Here is a 16343-nt window from a genome sequence, read left to right as displayed (position 1 = left end):
ATGCCATTCACATAGCAGTTACATCCGAAGAACTTGCATGCGCTCAAACCAACGATGCCGAACTTCAACAACTACTCAACAGCTCGAATACATCATTAGAGCTACGCAATAGACTTGGTGACACTACCGCTTTCAAAAGGACACACCAAATGTTTCACAATAATCGACCGATTCACACGCTATCCAGCAGCCGCACCACTAATAGCACATGCACTTATGCAAACTTGGATTTCCTACTTTGGAATCCCATTTCGAATAACAACCGACCTTGGAGGACAATTCGAGTCAGACCTTTTCAGGAAGCTCGCTGATCTTCTCGGTTTCAAACATCAACGAACAACGAGTTATCACCCACTATCAAACGGACTTATCGAACGCTTTCACCGACAACTCAAATCATCTCTTCTTTGCCACAACGATAGTTGGTACGATACACTCCCTGCAGTCCTCTTAGGACTAGGAGCTGCATTCAAAGAATACGTCCAAGCCACACCAGCAGAAATTGTTTTTGGTGAGCCAGTCCGACTCCCGGGTGAGTTTTTAACACCATCAAATAAAACAACAGCGTTTCAAAATCTAACGCCTACGTCTGCTTCTCGTCATAACCGAGAGAAAATCTTCATTTCAAAGGATCTCGCAAATTCAACGCACGTTTTTATTCGAAACGACAAAGTAAAATGGACCATTCCCAGTTATGGACAGATATGAAAAATACTACAAAGTGCTACTGTATGGAAAACCTGCACACATATCCATCGATCGCCTAAAACCAGCTTATCTTTGTAGTGACGATATCGAGCACATACAATCCAATCCGTCTGGATATAACCTATGCAACACAACTACCAGCGACACAAATCCTGATCTTTCTACAACAATACATAGAAGTTAAAAAAGAGTGCGCTTCAAAATGTCTTCATAATTCAAAAAATTTCTTGCTAATTTTCTTTTTTCCCGCAGGGGAGATATGTGGCAACACCCACATTAAACATATCTTTAAAATATTTAATTCATACATTGATAGGTTAATACTAAGTTCATTTATATAAGTACAACCAAAGGTTAAGTTATCCTACATTCTACTTTACATTGTTATCCTATGAGTTACAGTACTTCTTTCTATCTTACATACGTTAATTAAGCTATCATAATAATGCATTACATATTGACAGCAGCATCACCTGATGCTTGTCGATCACCGTTACCTAAATAAGCATATAAGAAATTAAACTCTAAGCTTAGCATGTCAGTTGGATTTTGGTTATCACGTCGCCCCGACGTATCCTAATAAACCAGTACTCCACATACATACATATGTATATACGGCCGTGGAAGGCATCGCAAATCGAAGAAATTCGAGTGCAAAGGGATATTTATTTCAAACCAAATACTAAAAATATCGAATAATTCATTTTACTAAACTTTACTTTTATTATTAAATGATCTCAAAAAATAGTCAAAAAGTTTAACTTAAATGTGATGTTTTTATTGAATAAAAAAATATGAAAATTACTATACGCGTTAAGTTATTTGCGATTTCATCTCGAATGGATACAGCGTTAGTTTGTAGATGGCTGCTATAATCAGTAACTTCTTCGTCCAGAAAATCGTCCACTGCATCTAAAGCACTTCCAGGTTATAATGGCGACAAATGTTGTGCAAAGCACTGCATAAATGTATAATTTTTACAACTTTCTCTGGGACATATGGCATAGTTGTTTGAAGACATTAAATTTTGGTGGGGCTTCGTAATTTTTATGTGTGTCCCGTCTACATAGCCGATTATTCCGGGAATACTAAAATTGTTGAAAAAATGTGCTTTCGACATTTTAATTTCTTCTTCGCTCATTTGTAGTTGAATCCATTTTGGACAGAGTGCTTTTTCCAAAGCATTTAGCATCTCCTGTAAGATTTTGCACACGGTACTTCTTGCAAGGGATATGTCGGTGTCCCCCTCCCTCTGCAAGGTATCTCAAAGTAGTAGCAAGCTTTATTTCCACCATAATAGATGACGGTTTTATTAGTGGTTGGACATCGCGAACAATTCACTGAAACGCTTCTTTACTTATCCTGTAATAGGCAACAAAACTTTATTGGGACAAAATGCATCTCTTGTGTTCCAAACTTTGTTTTATATATACTTACACGGAATCTGGGATATCCAAAGGATTGGAATGATTCCTGAAAATTCGCCGCCGAATCTTTTCATTTCTTTCCCATTCATTTTTGGTCAATAAATACGCAGCAATTGAAAATAAACTCATTTTGTAAAATTATTTGAAACAAATTTTATTTGTCAATACTCAATCAGCTGTTTCGTAGTTGATTTCGAATTTAAGCCAATTCTCGCGAATTGTGGAACAAACCAAATTACCAAATTCACGCGATTTGCAAATTCGGTGCCGAATTTAAATCGTGCGATTTCCAGAACATGCCTGATACAGTCCTATTCGGCGGACCCACACCGATTTGCGAGGAAAAATTTGTGAGGTTTATTGTGAAGATTATTTTGTAAGGTTAAGGTTAAAATAAAATATATGAGGTGAAAACCATTTTGCTTTAAACCAGCTGTTTTACAAAAACAAACAAAACAAAATAGAGAAATGGGCAACCAAGAAAAGTAGTGTATGAAACCTAGCTTTGGCTCGGAACGGCAATCCTTGGGCATGCTTTCGTCCGACCATATTTATCAAAGGAGCTGAGACATGCCCCTTCTCAGTTCTTCGCCGTCGTGTTTAAATCCATCGGCCACCGCCGCCTTGTTTTTCTTAGAACTTTTTCATAGTCGGGCAATGAAACGTTTGCTATATCGTTGTCGATTGGGGAGTGAGATTCGCCTTCTCCTTGTGTTATGCTTTTACTGCCATTCATCAGACTGAAGAAGTGTTCCCTTTTTTGCTTGGCTGCAACAAGATAGTGGTCCGAGTCGATGTTAGGTCTTCGGAGCGTACGCACGTCTAAACTACTGGAGATGTGATTTCCGTCTATCACAACACGATTGATCTGGTTGGTGGCTTTTCGATTTGGAGACAGCCTGGTAGCTTGATGAATTAACTTATGCTGGAATCTACTACTACAGATATTCATATTCAGACCCCAAAGTCAAAGTCGATCAGCCTCAACCCATTTGGGAATGTTTCCTCGTGGAAGCTAAATTTACCTACTGTTGTGCTTCTTTTCCCACCGTGACGTTAAAGTCGCCAAGCACGATTTTGACATCGTGGCGGGTGCAACTCCCATAGGTGCGCTCCAAGCGCTCATAGAAGGAATCTTTGGTCACATTGTCCTTCTCTTCCGTCGGGGCGATATATTGAAGAACGTCGCTTTATTGCGGATTGTGGCTAGCGTTCATCCACTGGGGTAAGTAAATAAATAAATATTAAAAAATCCCACACCGAATGAGCGCTCCTTTATATGGCCACTATAGTAAATGCCACAAGGACGAGTGTCTCAGTCTTTGTCCCGTCCATCGCATTTCTTGGTCGGCGATATCAGCCTTTAATTTGAGGTAAATATAAAAAAAAATCGTTTCTGAATGGCAATCACTGGACTTTCCTCACTTGGGCGAACTACTACACATGACTCCATCTGCCTGTTATAGCCTCGGGGAAAAAAGTAACTATGTATTTCTCCTCTTTCACTACACATCGATGTTGCTTATTGATTTTTCACAAATGCTACATATATTTTCTTGTTCTAATGTGCGAACTATTTTGGAAAACGGGGGATGTTCGAGCAAGCAAATAACTGCGACGATATTGCAACCCTGATGTTTTTTTGCAGATACTCAGCTGATACTTAAACAAATATTTTGCGCAGCGTGCAGGTGCATTGAAGAAGCGAAGTTTAAGAAGTCTTAAAAATGAATTTTTTAATCAATTTAACAGTGGATAACTTGGTGAATACTGAGTGTAGTTTGTATCTTAATTACAAAAAAGCAAGGAAACAAAGTTTTGCGTAATAAAGTGGCTTATGACCGAAATTTTAAAGAAGAGGGCAATAGAAAAATCGCAAAACTTTAAAACAATTCGATTTTATCCTCCAGATATATATTTATCACTTTTCGCTTGCCTCAAAGTGTAAACACAATGGCTACGACAGACTGCAGCGGCACGACAGTGAACTGAAAACGTCGTTGTTCATCTTACTACATGTACATTTTGAGAAGCAACAACAACACAATGGCCGGCATGTACACAAAACAACGCAGTTGTCCATTTTGTATGTACACAATTTCGTTGTGGCCATACTAATACCTTTCACTTCAATGAAATTTTAATATTTTGTTCAAAGTGAAATTTTTTATGCAAAAAATAAGTAAATAGGTAAATATTTTTGTTTTAAATTATCACTTGTTATTACAAATGATATAATAGAGCTATAATATAGCTATTTTATGCTTTTATTTGTAAAATAGCATCAAGTTTGTTAGAGCTGTGAATAATTTTACATTTTACATATTAGTGGCATCACCACTCTACCTCCTCTTTCTATCTTCCATTCTACTGTCAACTCTACTGTCGTCGTACTGTCGTTGGCAAAAATAGGACGATATTGAAGTTAGCGAGAACGACAACTGTCGGCCTGCAGTCGTGTAGTCGTGCAGCTGTCAAAATAACACTGCCCATAAGAACGTGTGTATTTTAATATTTGACAGATGTAGTTTGCAGTCTGTCGTAGCCATTGTGTTTACACTTTCATTTTTTCCATCATAAATTTTGTTGATGCCGATTTTGTCACTTTTGCGCGCAAGAAATGTCAAAATATGAGTTGCTCGAACGTTTGACATTTGCAAAAGTTGCTAAATTTTTGCGTCGAACATGATGCTTTGCAATATTGCCGCAGTGATTAAGACTCGAACAACCCCACGATCTTTTATTCTTCGGTTAACAGCGTCCATTTCATAGGCTGTTTCTTTGGTTAGACATCTTTTATTGAAAATAGTTTGTTTCGTTATTGTAATGGTCACCAAAGGGTTAAAGAAAACTAGTCGATAAGTTATGATTTTTGTTGTCTCTAAAATTGGGATTTTAAATTAGAGAATTTTTGTGACTTTGCGATTTTGCAATTCAGTAAGTGACTGTCACAAATATCTCTCAATTGAACACGAACAGCTCTAATTAGCTCTTATATTTCATTATTTAGAGATGTATTAACACTTGAATGAAAATAAATATGTCGATAACAAATATTAAATTTTCTATAACATAGCCAAAAGACATAATACTTCATTTTCTTTATTGGCTTAGACACTGCTTACGCGATTATAGCCGAGTTGACAACAGCGCGCCAGTCGTTTCTTCTTTTTGATACGTGGCGCAAATTGGTTATTCGAAGTGAAGTCAGGCCCTTCTCCACTTGGTCTTTCCAACGGAATGGAGGTCTTCGTCTTCCTCTGCTCCCCCCGGCGAGTACTGAGTCGAATAATTTTAGAGCTGGAGTGTTTTCGTCCATTCGGACAACATGACCTAGCCAGCGTAGCCGCTGTCTTTTAATTCGCTGAACTATGTCAATGTCGTCGTATGTCTCCTACAGCTTATCGTTCCATCGAATGCGATATCCGCCGTGGCCAACACGCGAAAACTCGCAACGTCGACTCACCTGTTGTTGTCATCGTCCATGCCTCTGCACCATATCATCAGTTGTTGTCATAGTCCATGCCTCTGCACCATACAGCAGGACGGGAATAATGAGTGACTTATAGAGTTTGGTTTTTGTTCGTCTAGAGAGGACTTTGCTTCTCGATTCCCTACTCAGTCCAAAGTAGAACCTGTTGGCAAGAGATATCCTGCGTTGGATTTCTAGGCTGACATTGCTGGTGGTGTTTATACTGGTTCCTAAATAGACGAAATTATCTACAACTTCAAAGTTATGATTGTCAATAGTGACTTTCCCTGCGGGTACGGGGACCTCTTGGGTTCGGGGGGGAAACCAAATATACCCGTGGCAAGGCATGCCTGTCGTAAGAGGCGACTAATATCCTTGCTGACAGTCCAGAGCCGTATGGTAGCTCAACTGGTAGTAGCTTTGGCTACGAGGTCTGACCGGAAACTTAATTCTGGTACCACGGGGAGCTTGTAGCCCTTCGTGAAATTCGTGGAGATTGTGGTTAAAACCCAAATGCGGGAAGAAATGACCTTGTCAGTTGAATGTGGAGTTGCATTGTCAATAGTGACGTGAGAGCCAAGTCACGAGTGCGACGACTGTCTGTTTGATGACAGGAGATATTTCGTTTTGCTCTCGTTCACTGCCAGACCTATTTGCTTTGCTTCCTTGTCCAATCTGGAAAAAGCAAAACTAACGGCGCGGGTGTTGAGGTATTGGTATCAATACCATCGGCATGCGCCAACAGCAGAAGTCGCACGATAGGGAGTCGTCTTGTCTGAAACCTCGTTTGGTATCGAACGACTCGGAGAGGTCTTTCCCGATCCTGACCGAGCTTTTGGTGTTGCTCAACGTCAGTTTACACAGCCAAATTAGTTTTGCCGACGAAGAGGTGGTGTGTGTCGATTCTTCTTTTACGGGTCTTTTCCAAGATTTGGCGCTTGGTGAATATCTGGTCAGTTGTTGATTTGCCAGGTCTAAAGCCACACTGGTCCAATCGGTTTGCTGACGGTGGGCTTTAATCTTTCACACAATACGCTTGATAGATCCTTATACGCGATGTTGAGGAAGCTTATCTCACGGTAGTTGGCGCAGATTGGGCATGTTTTAGTCCGATCATATTTTAAAAAGAAGCTGATGCATGCTCCTTATCAGTTCTTCGCCGCCGTGTTTGAATAGTTCGGCCGGTAATCCATCGGCTTCCGCCGCTTTTTAGTTGTTCAGACGGGTAATCGGTATTCGAACTTCTCCATGGTCGGGCAATGGAACGTCTGCTCCATTGCAATCGATTGGAGAATCGGGTTCGCCTTCTCCTGGCGTTGTACATTCACTGCCATTTAGCAGACTGGAGAAGTGTTCCCTCCATAATTTTAGTGTGCACTAGGCATCGGTCACTAGATCAACTTTGGGGGTTCTACAAGAGTGTGCTCCGGTCATGAAACCTTTTGTAAGCCTCCGCATTTTTACGTAGACGTTTACGTTTTTTCACTTTGCTTAGTTTTGGCTTTAAATCTCGCATTTTAAGCACAAGACAAACACAGCAATGAAAATAATTCGCAATAATTATAAATGGAGCGATACTAAAATTAATTGTTTTAATAAGAATTTGATAAAAACAAAATTTAAGGCATTTTTACTTTTTATATAAAAATGATACAATAGTAGTTTGCATACCATATTTGTGAATTCATATTATTTCTAACACAATTGATTATAAGAACGTCTACTTTAAAAATGCTTAATAAGTTTTAAGGATGGAACTACTTTGTTACGAGCCAATAATGAATTATTCAAAATATTTCGAAGCTCTTCAGGTAGATATACCGTCCCATTTTCAATCTGTAAATTAAATTTATTATAATTGTTTTTCCAAAACATAATCCATAAAAGGCATCACCTTATTTGACTCAATCAGAGCAATAAGCAGTCTTGGTATCGCAGCCGCTGTTCCATTTACAGTGTGAGTATATTTCAGTATTCCGTCTTTCGTCTTATACTTTATATTAAGACGTTTCGCTTGATAGTCTGTACAGTTACTGCAGCTTGATATTTCTCCCCACATTTGTCGACCGGGCAACCACGCCTCAATATCGTATTTTTGGAATGCTGAAGCTCCCAATTCGTTTGGTGGCATATCAAGTACTCGGAATTTTAAATTTAACTGTGTATATAAACACATTTCCGTATCCTTAAAACTTTCCAATACCATTTCTGACTGCTTTTCCGAACATACTGCAAACATTTCAACTTTAGTGAATTGATGTACCCTTGAAGAAAGTAAAAAATATAATCAGGGGTGTTGTGGAATCTGATAGTTGACCGAATCCGAATTGAAACCGATCAAAAAAAGTAGGTGTCATGAATGCAGATATTATTGGTTTGATATTCGTATTTGGTATCACGGAAACCAATTTTATCGGTTTTGCTATCAGAAACAAAGCAAGAAGATAGTTGAAATTTAAGTTAAGAAATCAAGTTATTTTATTATTTCGAATAAATTTAGCATTATTTCTATATTTTATCGGTTTTGCTATCAGAAACAAAGCAAGAAGATAGTTGAAATTTAAGTTAAGAAATCAAGTTATTTTATTATTTCGAATAAATTTAGCATTATTTCTATATTTTATCGGTTTTGCTATCAGAAACAAAGCAAGAAGATAGTTGAAATTTAAGTTAAGAAATCAAGTTATTTTATTATTTCGAATAAATTTAGCATTATTTCTATAGGTGAAAACATAAGTATAAAACACGAAATGTCTTCATTATTGAGTTTTTGGGGAAAAAATCGGATATTTAAAGATATTAGATTTACAAAACGTAATAAAAGTAATTTAACACCCTAATGTGTATTTATTCATTCGATAAATGTTATCTCTTAAAATCTTTCTTTAATTCGGAACTCATTAAAAACTTTTGCTTCCAAATGTATTAATTTGCAAGTTTTGTCACATTAGTAAACCGCTTTTTCGGATATTGGTTTTGCGTATGTTCTAAAAGACGAAAGTCCAAACAGATTCTGTGACACCATTGAAAATCAGAATTGGTTTGCAATTCTGACAGCTAAGCAATTCTGACTTAGATTCCACTGTATGCCGTACAAATATTTGGGCGTAACGGTGCCAACTCCCGTTAAATATTAGCTGATATATTCTTACAATTTATGTGCGTATTTAATTATTAACATTTAAAAATTTGTTTTTATATCTACATACATACTGCCACATTTAACTATGGTTTAAGTCCAAACAAATGTGTGTTTGTTTAAGGATTACTCAAAAGCTTTTCTATAACACTTGTAAACAAGAATGTAGTAATTTTTGAGAATATTACTTTAATTTTATTCTTTTATTACACTATTTCCAGAACAAGACGCTTTTTTATCCTAATCAATAACAAATAACCAGTTTTATAAGTAAAGCATTTGGCTCGATTAGCTGAAATCACTACGCTGAGGAGACCAGAACCTAATACTTGATATTACTAGAGAAATTTCATAAAGGCCACTAGAAATTGAAAAAGTTGCTTAGAATATGGTCCTTTAAAAGCATAACACTTAAAGAAAGTTAAATCCTCGCACTCGCAAACACGAACAGGACGCACACTCTTTACTCACAACACACATCGGATAATTGGTTTGTGAGATATAACATTTTTAAAGAAAAAAATTAAAACAAATTAAAAACAATTAGAATTCACATGACAATAGACTTTTCAAATCAAAGGATGTTTTCATTATATCCATTTAAGGAAAATTTTAAATCAAGTTGACTTTTAGGGTAAATTTTAGAATAGCATCCCCGGATTTCGGAGAAAAATGGGTATCAATGGAAAGGCTGCGCCGCGCTTCAAAAAAAAAATAACCCTGGCAACCCTTTTTTTATTGTGCAAATGCATAGAATTTAACTAAAAAAAATAGTTAAAATAAAGCTTTATTTACAACAAATATTAAAAAAATTAATATACAGAAACGTTATAGTGAAGTGTTACTAAGTGAAAAGTGCATAATATAAGTGAAAAAGCCATTCAGGCATGATTCCGATTACTTTGGCGGAGGGGTAAAAATACCGAATTTCCGTATAAATGGGGTAAGTGCGGATAGGGGAGCTTCTCCAGAGCAGAAATATCCAAAACTAATATAAAAATTACTTTTATTTTTTAAAATATTCACGATTAAAAGTTCAAAAAATTACCCTAATTACACATGGTATTTCTCTATGTTTCACTAAAATTTTTCACGTTTTTCACTCTGTATATTTGAATATACACTCTAAACATTGAAATAAGTTCACATTTCACTTTTATTTTGCTATATTTTACCTAAATTTGTTAATTTAAAAATCACTTAGCACACTCATCGTTGAAAAGGTTAGATTGTTTACAATTGAGGAAAACGAGCCTTGCCACATCTTAAACAGCAAATATGTAGGATTTTTAACAATTTTTCTTTGTTTGCTTTTTCGCGTGATTCTTTTTTCTATATTAACTATAAAAAGAAATTTCTACATATGTACATGTGTAATATGTGATTTATGTAACTGAAGTACGTTCGGGTAGTACTATTTTCTGCGTTGGCGGCCTTCGGTCGCGCTTTAAAAAAGTACTTTCGCATAGTACTCCTTTCTGCGTTAAAATAAAAAAAATATATTGAGTTTCGTTATAAAGTGGCTATATTTTTTGGTTATCTTGCACTGATATTAAAACAAAATTTGAGTTTTCGTTATAAAATGGTTAAATGTTGGTTATTATATCTGTCAGTGCTTTCCATTTATTTTTAATACGTTGTTTTGTATATTAGGTGACAAAAATAATATTAATAATATAATATAATATTACTTATTTGTTTATTAAATTAAATAAAGAACATATCCATATGAATGGATAGAGGAATTTTTTGGGGAAAAAGGAATTTCAGCGAATTTCCTTATTATCACATGGCAGCGCTCTACTTCGTCGTAATTTTTAGTACACACATGATGTTCACTACGAGAGCAAAATGTAATTTTTAAAATAAAGATTTCTTTGGTAAAAAAGAAACTGTTAAAAGTGTAAAATTTGGATTTATTTAAAAGTTTATAGTTTAATTTAATTAATTTGAAGTGAAAAATACATATTTTTTAATAAAGAGGACTTCCTCTTTCCAACGGTACCTTCAAATCGCGGCGCCAAAGAAATCGGAATTGTGCCGTCATTCACAATATACAAATTACCAAGTTAAAAGTTGTGATTTTTTTAACTTTAAAAGCAAATATCTTAAAAACTATAAGTCAGCGGCAACTATATATAATTATTTTCGTTATCTGGAGAACGTCACCTTTCCATTGATACCCATTTATCCCCGAAATCCGGGGATGCTATTCAAAATCGCAGCCGACTTTTATAACAAAATACGGTATTGTAATGTTTTCTTTTAATAAATTTTAGTCGGTATGAGTTTTTTAATGTCAAAAACAAGTATTTTCGAAATATCTATCGGCAATGAGAAGAGTGTAAGCTAATCACTTCAAATTTTTATCGGAAAATGGTAGGAGTGTAGTGCTTCCATTTTTTTTATTAAACATTAGGCGTCATTATACCTTAACTGATTCGAAACAATGAATATTTCAGAAATAATTTAGACCCAATTGGAAAATAACGTAAATATAAAAAAATAAATCAAACTGGAAGAATCTACTGTTCAATTATGCTTATAAAAGGCATAAATTAAGAATTCCAATTCCACACCGCTAAAACTAACAAATTTAAATAACTATATTAAAAATATTGTGGCAATGATGAGACAATTCTGAAAATAAATCCCAAAATGAATTAGAATATGCTTAAACGTCAATTTGTATACCTGTAAATCCCTTTTTCTTCATTCAATCCTGATGTTTCTGCACGGTAACATCTACTTACAGCAGCAATTTTTAGTGGTAAGCATTGTTCTTCAATAACTTGATCAGTAAAAAAACCTGCTAGTGCCATTTCGGATGTACCAGACAAACATTCTTCAGAGTCAATTTTATAAACTTGATTTCGGTTCCCTTCTGTTTGCATGCCGCACCCATTTATAATATTACTTGGTAAGATATCGGGGACTGATATAAGCTTGAATTCATTCTTCCTTAGATATGACATTGTGTACCGTACTAAAGACTGTTCTAAACTCGCTAGATCTCCCATCAAATAGTAGCTTTTATGGCCGGCGAAATGCCCTAAATGCTCCATTCTTAATACATTCAAATACTTACATACGTCAGAAAATTGTTCGCCTATGCCGGGCGCTAAGTTATTGTTATATACTTCATGCCCTTTTTCTCCATAATTAACCACTCGAGAATGTGTACTATTGGGAAGTTTTCCAAGCTCAATCTCAATCTGACGTTGTATCTCTTCATCATTGGGACATTTTCGCAGTTTTTGAAGCAGAGTTTTAATAACTGGTACATTATTTGTATGCTTCCTTAGTAAAATGTTCTTTTCAATATCACGCAGAAAAATTTCGTTCACATTATGGGTGGAGAATAATTTTATATGATTGTTTATGATCCACATAGCCTTATAGTTTCTAAATATCTCGGAAACTAAAGGCGGTGATAATTTATTTATACATATTTTCGTTCCCGCCATCAATAAACCAATCGCAATAAAAGTATATGAAAATCAAAATGAAATCACATAACATTCATAATAATACTAGCTACGATAAGTTTGCGATTACATGGGGCAACTTTAGTTGCTAATTCTCGGGCGATTCTCTTTTGCTGTCGCCCATTAGCTTCACACGAGCAACTTGTGTTGCGCAACTCTGCTCGAGTTTTTTTCTCATTCTCTTTCACTTTACTTTAACCCATTGTCCTCTCTTTACTTTAACCCATTGTCTCTTCTTTTTCCTTATAGGTATTTGGGCCACTCTATCACATATATTAATCAGCTCTGTCAATTAAGAAATACATTTTATTTATTAAAACAAAGATATATCACCCTTTTTACTATCGTCTGAATCAATTTGTATGGCTTCCTCCATACATTTCACAATATCTTTAATTAATTCGATTTTTTCGTCATACTCCATTTTCTAAAATATTTATATTATATTATGTATATTTGTATACATATTTGCAAATTACTTACCAAAAGATTAAATTAAATTTTTTAAATATATTCAAAATATTAATTTCAAAAAAATATACGCAAATGCAACTATGTAATACGAAAGAAAGAACACGAATGCCGAAAAACGTCGCAGCGAACTGTTACGAATAAGAACACAAAGCGAGTTCAGAGATAAAGAGATCTTTAACTCCTCTCTCACTGGAAGTGAGAGAGCAACTGCTAAACGTCAAAACCTACTGAACTTTGACAGCTAATCGAGTTCAGTAGGTTTTGACGTTTAGCAATTGGAAACGAGCGATGGCCAGATTGAAATCTTACCAAAAAAATATGTAAACGAAGGGATTAGTTGCATCGTTCAAGACCACTTATAAAAAATGTAAAACAATGAAAATTAAATAAATTTGTGAAATCTAAAGATATTTGATGAAACGTTTTGTAATTTGAAGCATCATAGTTTTATTTTCAATGGAAAATTATTAAAAACATTTAATGATTAAGACCTAACAAGCTTAAATCCTATTATTGGGTATTGAAAGGACAAAAGTCAGTTGTTATAATATTCTTTAAAAAGATTTAAATAGTTTCTCCATATAATAAATAACCGCTATATAGTAATTTTTATTCATACTAAATGTTGGGTGTTTGAATTTAAATGCCCAAAAATTGTAATTTTGTTCAATCTGGCCATAATGGAAAATGTTATAAAAAACGCTAATTTTGAGGCGCTCTCACACTGGAATAAGTTTAACAACCCTTTATTCCTGGCGAGTTGCTGAACACTGGAAACTCGACGCGATTCTCCTCTCCTCGTCGGCCACTCGCCTATAAACTAAGAGTTGCCGAAACAAAAGTTGCCGTGTGTAATAAGGCTCTAAGCAACATCAGTTTTCCGATAAACACGCTAGTGGCAAGATAACTAATGGTTAATTCACATACATCTTTTGCTTCAGATTTTTCCTATGGCAAATAATTACAGAAAATACTGGGCAATTGTGATCTTTTTAAACCTTGCCAAAAAACAATCGAGAGAATCACGTTGAGCAAAGTAAGTTTTTGAGGTAAATTTTAAAATAGCATCCCCCCATTTCGGGGTTAACATGGGTATGTACGGATAGAGGAGGTCCAGATCAAGAAAATATCTGTATATAGTTGCCGATGGTTTTTGAAATTTTTTCATTTAAAGTTCAAAAATTCAAATATTTAAAACGCGTATTTCTTCGATTTAAAATGAATTTTACACTTAAATTTTTTACTTTTATATCCACTAACACTTCTCTAATTCGTTTGTAACTGTTTATTTTATATTAAATAGTGTAAAAATATCTTTAATTCCATATTAAACTTTACAGCCCAATTCTTAAAAAACCTCTCAACTGAGTTGAGAGGAAAAATTTGAGAGATTTCTTGTGAGGCATATTTTGTGAGGCTATTCTTGCTCACACCTCATAAAAAAAAGCGTAAAAAAGTCACCACGCGAGGTAAAAAGCTTTTTGCTGTTAAACAGCTGTTTTAATAAAAATAAACAAACAAATGAGGCTATTCGTGCTCAAACCTCATAAGAAAAAAGCTTAAAAAAGTCACCACGTGAGGTAAAAAGCTTTTTGCTGTCAAACAACTGTTTTAATAAAAATAAACAGACAAAAACACAAATGGATAATACAGATATGTATGCGTCTGTGCTTGAAAGTGAAACAATCCCAATATGGGTACAATCGATTGCGCCGATTGTGCCCTTGATCCCAAATTTCGTGTAAAATCTTTAAGAGAAAATTTATTTATTTATTTATATTTATTTTTATTTATTTATCTTTCCCCTTATTTGTATCTGAAACATCCTGCGCGCTTGAAGGAAAATTTAAATTTCACTGCCCTTAACATCCATAATTAATTTCGAAATAAAGAGCAGAGCTCTAGACACAGAGGACTGGCTCATAGAGGGCATATAACTATTACCAACGCATTTTTGGTAAGTGCCATGCCCGTAAAAATACAAACACGCAAGGAAACGCAGATCAAAAGATATACTCGATTTCTGCACATCATGCGGCACCAATTCACCTATAAGTACTTTACATGGCGATTTTGGGAATCGAAATGTATTCATAAATGTCGTGTCTTGCATAGTAAAAGGATCGCTTTTGCCTCGTAAACCCTTCAAAATGTTCCTCCTACCCCCGATTCCTCCTCCGCAACAATTGCCGCATACACAAAGAACTGTTCCTACATGCTAGTTATAACACTCAAATATTTTTTAAAAAATGTCAAATATTGATGTAAAACAAAACAACCACAGATGTTTTCTATTATGATGGCTGCTTTCACACGTCACAGATATTTGTGATAATAGTGAGCATTTGAGCTTTTGAATTTTCGCCAGTGTGAGAAACATCACTGTAGTGAGGTTGGTGACATTTGTGAGGGTATGAGAATAGGGCTGTTAGTTGAAATCCATTTCATGGATAATATGATACGAGACTCTTTGATTCGAGAGAGAGCTGTCAAAACTCGCATTTTTTATAACATTTGTTAATGATGCCACTGCTGAAAAACATTATATTGAGTATGTAATAAATTATACAAAACACTAATAAAACACTTTGAAAATGCATACATATATAAAAGCTAAAATGCAAATTCATTAATAAATTTTCATAAACATTTATTTTGCCAAAATATGTTCGCACAGTTCAATGAAATTTCATTTCACACTAATATCGTCAAGTAATTATAGCGCTTTACTTCTGGCATCCCGCCTTTTCTGAAATCAGCTGTCAAAAATTCCCTGATCTCCTTGGCTGTCAAATAATCAGGGAACGCGTTTGAGGGAAAAATGAGAGCCAATACGAGAGTCTCGTATCATATTATCCATGTCCATTTATTCATACAATAAGAATATGGTTGCAAACAAGCAAAAAATTCGTGTTACCAGGCAGCCGAATAAAAACTTTTTCGGAAAAATGTTTTCGCTCATTATCATTATTTATTATGTACATATGCATTCATATATGCATATTACTTACAAAAAAGCAGGGAGCGTGTAGTTTTGACGCGGAAGAAGTGAAACTTTATGAAGTCTAATTATACGCATGAATGTATTGAAATCAATGTTATTGTAATGCAATATTTTTGGCAAACACAACCAATTCGATAATACCAGAGCTAACCCTACTTGTAACTAGTGCCTGGCCATCGACAAGCAAGGATGTTTCGGGGAGACTACGATACAAACTAATTCCTTGTACCAGAAGCAGATAAAGGCAGCTTGTTGGATTTTAAACAGCTCAATGCAGACTGCGGTGTCATCTGCACAGATTAGGGTATTGTTCGATGGGTCAATGTTGCTTTTGTGACCATCTGAATAGCACCGCAATCGCTAGAAGAAGGAGTCAGGCAATCGTGCAATTAAGTCCGGTGAAAAAACACACTAAAACCACTAACCTCGGATATTTAATATGCCTCTTTTAAATAACTGGGTTAAACGAAGTGTTGTAATATCAGGAGAGGGCATAATAGACCACGGCACAATTCCGATTTCTTTGGCGCCGCGATTGGAAGGTACCGTTGGAAAGAAAGAAAGTAGTCCTCCTGATTAAAAAATATATAAGGTTATAGGTACCGCAAACGCTTAGTTTGCGAGATATTCG

The 16343-nt window shown here is 35.3% G+C and overlaps 1 protein-coding gene and 1 long non-coding RNA gene across 2 annotated transcripts; one reads left to right on the top strand and one right to left on the bottom strand.

Annotated features, from left to right (window-relative positions):
- Window positions 1-4900: 4900 nt before the first annotated feature.
- On the top strand, window positions 4901-9325 carry LOC126760207 (uncharacterized). Its single transcript, XR_007667166.1, has 2 exons — window positions 4901-5072; window positions 8968-9325. It is a non-coding gene; the product is annotated as an uncharacterized LOC126760207 (long non-coding RNA).
- Window positions 7226-12289, bottom strand: LOC126760168 (serine--tRNA ligase, mitochondrial). The gene is made up of 3 exons (XM_050475627.1): window positions 11441-12289; window positions 7502-7871; window positions 7226-7443 (listed from the first exon to the last, which is right to left on the bottom strand). Exons 1-3 carry the CDS (start codon window positions 12211-12213, stop codon window positions 7333-7335), a joined length of 1254 nt encoding a protein of 417 aa, XP_050331584.1. The 5' UTR covers window positions 12214-12289; the 3' UTR covers window positions 7226-7332.
- Between the last annotated feature and the right edge of the window lie 4054 nt (window positions 12290-16343).

The sequence above is a fragment of the Bactrocera neohumeralis genome, chromosome 5, assembly GCF_024586455.1.
Source record: "Bactrocera neohumeralis isolate Rockhampton chromosome 5, APGP_CSIRO_Bneo_wtdbg2-racon-allhic-juicebox.fasta_v2, whole genome shotgun sequence".
Classification (NCBI taxonomy): domain Eukaryota; kingdom Metazoa; phylum Arthropoda; class Insecta; order Diptera; family Tephritidae; genus Bactrocera; species Bactrocera neohumeralis.
Note: the sequence above shows the minus strand (reverse complement) of the source record. Positions and strands in the feature narration are given on the sequence as shown.